At 42.5% G+C, this 6,782-nt stretch overlaps 2 protein-coding genes across 2 annotated transcripts in view; both read right to left on the bottom strand.

The window, feature by feature from the left end:
- Positions 1–681, bottom strand: part of T265_07830 (hypothetical protein) — a gene marked incomplete at both ends in the record, with an annotated part of 37,696 nt that extends 37,015 nt beyond the window's left edge. Inside the window, 2 exons of the mRNA XM_009173463.1 lie at positions 228–300; positions 416–681. Of these exons, the coding sequence (XP_009171727.1) occupies positions 228–300; positions 416–657 (315 nt within the window). The remainder of the gene's footprint in view (positions 1–227; positions 301–415) is intronic.
- Positions 682–2,208: 1,527 nt separating this feature from the next.
- T265_14403 (hypothetical protein) lies at positions 2,209–5,191 on the bottom strand (the record flags this gene model as incomplete). Its single annotated transcript, XM_009173477.1, has 3 exons — positions 2,209–2,472; positions 3,705–3,958; positions 5,029–5,191. Coding segments are annotated over 3 exons (681 nt in total), but the record flags the coding sequence as incomplete, so codon positions are not given.
- Positions 5,192–6,782: the final 1,591 nt, after the last annotated feature.

Below are 6,782 nucleotides of genomic sequence, written 5' to 3'. Positions count from 1 at the left end.
ATTCTGAATGTCAGCGCTCTTTGCCTTAGGTTTTTCTGAACTCTTAGAAGCTCATTTTCGGTTTCTTCTAACTCCAAATTAATGGGGATACAACCATGTAGTTGTTTTGAAAAGTTCAAAAAATTATCATTCAAAGTGCTTTCAAATTTCCAATCTTCGAACTATTGGGGGGAATCAAAAGTATCACTAATGAAATACCCAATCTGTCCAGCAACTAGGCTGCCTACCAGTTCTCCAACCTTGATGAGTGGTTTGTATGGAATATTTGTAGTTCGGATACATTCGACACGCTGACGATATCTGGCAATTGGACGGAATATGTAATCCAGACGAATAACCTTTTGTTGATGACATACAGATGAAAAAGAACCCAGCAAATTAACGATAAATGTTGCGCACAATCAAGCTGCACTACCTGTAATAGTCCCGCATAAGACTGGCACGTTCTTCGAAGCGAGCCAATTCCACCTGCATCAGGGCCACATAGTAGTTCGTCAGCAAATATAGTTTATTTGTCAACCACGATGAAGGATTGAGACAAACTGGTATTCGAGCTTCGTTGGCCAGTTTAGACTCATCCAGGATTTCGTAGAGCTGATCACGCAAATCATCCGCTCGGCAATGAAGGTCAGCCTTAGTCTCCTTGTCTGCACGCATTTCATTCAGTACAGTGTTGAATGACTGGAGTGTTGGAAGACAGAATCTAAATCAGGCCATGCGTGTGTTCCAATGATAAACAAAAGAGACAGACAAAGCACTGTGCTGTACGAGTGGGGAAAATGTTCAAAACTATCCTATCCCGCACTGACGATGAATGCTCTTTTTCTTAGGGAAACATCCATCTTAGAGCAGTGTCTCTTGAGTCGGTTCATATAAAAAAAAATTAGTTCGTAACTTTTGGGTGATTATTCGTTCTAGCATGGAGTGCACAAAGAAGATGCCTGAGAAGGAGGAAAAGAACCGTCATGTTTCTCACGTTCCAGAAAGTAGGACTACCAATGTTGTGACTGGTAGGTTGGCTGTCAAAGTGAAGGCCTTTGGGAAAGAATAGTCAAATTCCCCGGATGTTTTCAAAGTGCGAGTCGGGCCGTGAGTGTTTTTAGTTTACCAGTTGAAAACCTGACTAGCTGAAGTGGTGGCGGGCCCATTGGTTTTATCGGCACATCTGCCTTGTGGATTTTTCGGCAGTCCGTAGGGTCGTGGTTGAATCCCTCTTACAAAACTACCGTAGGGCTAGGTCATCTACACAGTGGACGGAAGTACAAACGACGTTAAAGAGTGATCATGAAGTGGACCGAACCAGAAGAATCAGATCTCAGGCTGGATCCAGACATATGTAGGTTTCCACATCTGCCTTACACTTGGTCACCAACCCTAACACAAAAAATCCCTCGATCGACACCTAACAGAGATTTCACCTGACTCAGTTGATTAGTTCTCCGAAATCTTGACCAACCTCGTAACCTAATCACTTGACCTGACGAAGCCTTTGTATCGAAAGTGAAAAGTTGCCCAGCAACAAATCTGCCGATGGTTACCAAACTTTTCCGAAAACGATGACTACCTACCCGGTTCCAAGCGTTTTTCACATGATTAAAATATCACGTACATGTCAGATACTTGAAATTTCACGCTCTAACTGAATTAAGTGAAGGACGTTTTTCACATGATTAAAATATCACGTACATGTCAGATACTTGAAATTTCACACTCTAACTGAATTAAGTGAAGGAACCAATCAGACGTTACAGCTAATTTACTGTCAAGGTGAAAAGTTTTCAAAATGAGTTCAGGTCAAATCAAGTCTTGTGATCACTTCAGTCTTTCACTGCGGTCGTAAGACATGAGGTATGTCAGGTTGGAGAACAAGCTACCGTTTTTTAGTGTGTATCCGTCGACACACAATGTCTGGTTCAACCTCGGCCAGTAAAACAGCGGTAATATTGATGAAAAGGAGAATGTCTTCTCTGTGGAGTTATTTATTAGAAAACGCCAACTGAACAGTTACAGACTACTGGACAAGGGAGCAAAACTCTCATATGCATCTTGTTTACAAAACTGAATAACCATTTTCTCCTTGAACGTGTCTTCCTGAACTTTCCTGGATATTCATTGACTGTTACTCAATTGCAAGCAAATGCGATTCCACAAAGTCCGCAATAGATCTCACTTTTCAAGAGACACAAAGCGGGTTTACAAAAAAACATACTACTCGACTCGCATGTTCAATAGCATCACCCTTACACTGATAGTGAGATACAACAAACCACAGCTTACTTCTTGAAACTGCGTAACGTAGTGTTGTTTCATGTCGGGTCGGCGGAGGTAATTATAAAATTCCGTACGAGCCTTGTGAAGATGAGGCAAAACCGCCCATCGGTCACGACGCAATACGCGAAATATTGACATGCAGTTGCGCTTGTAAGAGTTTTCCATGTCTTCGTAGAAGTGAATAAGCACGCTAGCGGAGTCCTAAAAATAACAGCAAAATGTTAGCGACGGAAGACTTTAGATCTGATGGATTAAATTATAAAACAGCGTTTTAAATCAATGCACCATTAGTACAGCAACTGAGCTGGCATAGAAGATCACGGAGGAAAAGAGTATCTATATTTATGTGGGAGTAGTCTCCTCTCGATTGGAAATCAAACGCCTAACGGAGAAAGACTTAGTGGACATTGCAGGCAGATGGGAACTCTTCGAAGGCCAGGCAATCACCCTCAGGATAGGTAGGATAACCATTTACGTCGTAATGAACTCTTCTGAGACAATCTGTAGAATCAGTGCATTTTGTGCTCATAAACATATCGGGGATGGTCTAGATTGTCGTAAACCTCCATCTTTACACGGCTGAAGCTAGCAAGTTGAATTAGAATGCCGTCAAATTTCTGGCGCGTATTGCACGACCCCTGAAACACACTTTCACAAGCATCGTGAGCTATGTCTAGGGTAATCCGGGCCAACAGCCGTCTCCAGTGCTAACGCCCCAAAGTGTCTACCCATTTTAACAGACATCAATCACAGGATACGAAGTAAACAGTAAAATTCATAAACGTAACTGGTTTCATTGTGGTTGCACCTTACCTTTTGTAGATGAGATGTTTGAACTAGAAATATGCATGACTTATTTACACGGGTAGGGATGATTATGAAGGTAATAGTGGTGAGCCTCTGAAATGGAACTGGTTTATCCTCTGATGGACTGTATATCAGAATTTTGATCTCAGACGAACGAAGCTGAGTGGCTGAACGCTAAAAGAATAGACATTCTATTTTCTGTAGTGCACTACTCACAAGGTTGCTGAAAACTCCTCGACAGCCCGCGACCGGTTTCGCCCTTCTTGGGGCTCATCAGGTAGACGCAGACCCCGACTTTCCGTACACTTTATGTTTTACTTGAAACCAAGTTGTACGAAATTAGCGATGTTTTAATCAAAACCGAGATTCAGTTGGGTTCCAGGTGAGTCTCTCGAAAAGCCAAATTAGTTTGCAAATGAGCGTATATTCGCTAATAGACATTCTCGTTTAAAATTCGATGCTGGGACCATGGTTTGTTGATGGCAGCCATTCCGCTAGCATATATGTTGTCAGTAAACCTTATCAGATAAACGGGTTGATTGTTTTGAGATTGCTCTCTGTGCAATCCCGTTTGTGCGAATGTTGTACCACTGAAGCTACTGAGGAAAAAAGCGAAGATCACTCACTAGTGGTATGAGCCTGTCAACATAGCACCAACCCTCTTCGCCAGGCTTTGGTGGCAATACCTGTTCTTGTTTCACTGAGGACGCGTCCGCATTTTCCTGTTCGATTGCGGTTTTCTCGGTTTCTTTTGCATTAAGTGTCCGGCTTGAACGCTTTCCCCTGGCGGTCGATCCTGAACGCCTCGACTGCTTGTTACCAGGCTTTGCGGAACGTCTGGCTTGGCTGTCAGTTGATTGGTGTGATTTTGGGGTCTCAGCTACAATGAAGTGAATCTACCTGATATTATTTTGATTAGCATCAAAGCACTAAACAAACTTTTATTCCCTATTTGTGTTCAAAATATTCCCGTTTGCTATAATTGTGCCGCTCATTTGCCGTAGCGGACTAAGAGGCGCTGGAACCAAGATGACAGTTTACTAAAAATAACGCAGAATGCAGCTTTTGCTAATTCAATCAGGCAAGCCAAACAGATGACAAAAAGTCTATCTTTACTTTGAATCCGCCGAATGTGGCACGAATATACTTGCTTGAAGTTTTCCAACAGGTAATACAATTTGCAAAATTTAGGGTTCTTCATTTCAAGTATTGGTCTGAAAGGCCTAACGGTCCTATTTGGACACAGCATCTTCCTGCTCACAAAAAACATCGGTAGCGTACGGGTCGGCCTTAAAATCAAGCTAAAATTCGTTAAAAGTTGTTCGAAGTGAAAAGACGTTTGAAACTCGCTTGAGATTATGAGACAGCATTTGGTCAAACAAGTACGAATGTATGCAAAAGTGATTTCGAGCACAGACCTATGGCCTATTAGCCTACAACGTGAGTGAAATCTTCCGCCCATCCAAAGGGGCATTCAAGAGTGGTGCAGTCGAAGACAAACACAGTGTGTGGAGAAGAAAAGTAGGTTACAGGAAGATTCGAACCAGTCATGGAACCGGTGAGCTGGCGTGATGGCAGTTTTCGGAGATGATTCAGGAGACGAAATTCAATTGGAATTGACAGTCACTATCGTCAAGCTATTGTGTGTTCATAAGCGTCGTCTTAATTAAGGACCTTCAAAGATCTTTGGAATTGAATCTGGCGAGAAATTGCACAAGTGCCGCACAAACAATTTTTATTCCGCGCAATAAACGACGATGACAGATTCTCATGTGTCTGAGTGCTAACCTGGTCACTTTATGAGCGTAGCACTTCCTAAGCGATGCCCTCGATCTTTGCTTATAAAACCGTAAATTTCTTCTGGTTGCTAAGGCTTGTTAAAAATCTGGAGGCAACACAGGCTGAATTACGAAAGACAAAGTTCTTCTCCCAAACGGTGAAAAAGCATACCTTTGGGTTCGAGTTTTGTTGCTGCTTGGGTTTCTTTCGAATTCGTAGTTTTAGTTGTCTTGTCCGTTGTCACTTCATCTTTCTGAACACTTGTCACTTCATTTTCTGCTGCTTGCTGCTTCGGCTCTTTATCTTTTTGCGCTTTTTGGGGAGTGGGATAGGACTGGGAAGAAAATGCAAGGTATATTTTGAGAAAATTTGGGAAGTATTGAGATCGATAAAGTTTGTTGGAGCATTTAAACACCGTCATTCTTGAAGTCCCTTCAAATGCAAGTTTTACAGATGATGACGTAAATATTAGTGAATCAAAAGAGAGGGAAATTGTTTCATATACTGGATGAAAATTGTGAGTTTTCATGGATGTTGTACTGCGGGTTGCCGTTTATTGGTTACGCCTGCACTGAGCCCGTCAGACTACGCGATAAAGAGAGGACAGAGAACCTTGGACACGGCTGTATTGTCAGGACGAAATATACAGTGCTTCTGCGTAAATATATGGGATGACTACATGGCCAAATATGGCCATTCACTTGTTCGTTCTGTACAGCCGATGGCGATGTTCCGGTCGTGAGCACTTTCAACCCCACTCCACTGATCGTTTGCTGTTAAGCTGTGTTTGGTGGGCTCTGCTAAAGCACCTGCTCTCTGGAACGTGTGCTACCGATGACGACCTTGGGGATGCGTCATTTGCTGTACATGTACTTTTTTTCATGTCCGAGCGTGTTCCTGACATTGGACCAACTGGCATCTTTGGGAAACTCAGGCTACTGTGTGTGGTTGATGTACTTATTTTGTTTATACCATTAGTCTGTAAAGATCTACCAAATCCCTAGTTCCGCCCACCCGCTTGGACACAACTCCAAGTGTTTCAACTTTTTTCTCAGATTTGGAAAGTGCTTACCAAATATGTTCATATATTCTCCCGCAAGAAGCTCCACACAGTACACTGTCAGTAAAATGTTAAAACAGAAAAAAATGTTTGCACGTTTGAATATGCGCAGGTAGAAAGTGCAAATATCTGGTTGTCTTCTTATCCATGAGTGGTTATATGGGGTCATGAGGTCATAGTAATCCCTAACTCGTCGTTTCCGTGGGGCGTTGTATATTATTCAGCGTATGGTCTTCAAATGGAACCATACAAACTGTATCAAAAAATTGACTACCAATGAAGACCGGAGAGAAGCACGTACGAGACCCTTGATGTTCATTTGTGTCCGCTAAAAGTTCACCTACGAACAATCAGTACTGCACCCTGAGGATGCTTAGTCCAATACCCACGAAGTCTTCTAGTGTGGATGAACCGTTTACTATGTTAGATGGTGCTTTAAGCGGTTTGAAAATACGTACAAGTTTTTTGACAAAAGGGTGGTGTAACATAGAAGGTGGGCTTGATACGCGCTCCCGTAGTTACTCTCATCAACCATTCGGACCAACTGCGTTGTTAAGCCTACCACAGTTGACTGCCACAGAGTTGGAAGTCCCGACGGACCAAATGCCATTTGCTCCTAAAATCTAGTGCGATTTAAAGGGCCCTGCTAATTTATTTGGGTGGTTTGAGTACACATACAAAGTGGAGGAACTGGTGTGTGAAATTTTTGTACATTGATAAGCACTGAATTTAGAGAGAGAATGATTATTTAGGGGAGGCAACTGGCGGTGGAAAATTTAGAAACAGCAGTGCAGGATGCGGAATACGTCGTTGGGGCAATAAAATCCCACCAACTTGTCACTCAGTAGGACCATTTACGTCTATA

This window comes from Opisthorchis viverrini (genome assembly GCF_000715545.1).
Source record: "Opisthorchis viverrini unplaced genomic scaffold opera_v5_187, whole genome shotgun sequence".
NCBI lineage: Eukaryota > Metazoa > Platyhelminthes > Trematoda > Opisthorchiida > Opisthorchiidae > Opisthorchis > Opisthorchis viverrini.
Note: the sequence above shows the minus strand (reverse complement) of the source record. Positions and strands in the feature narration are given on the sequence as shown.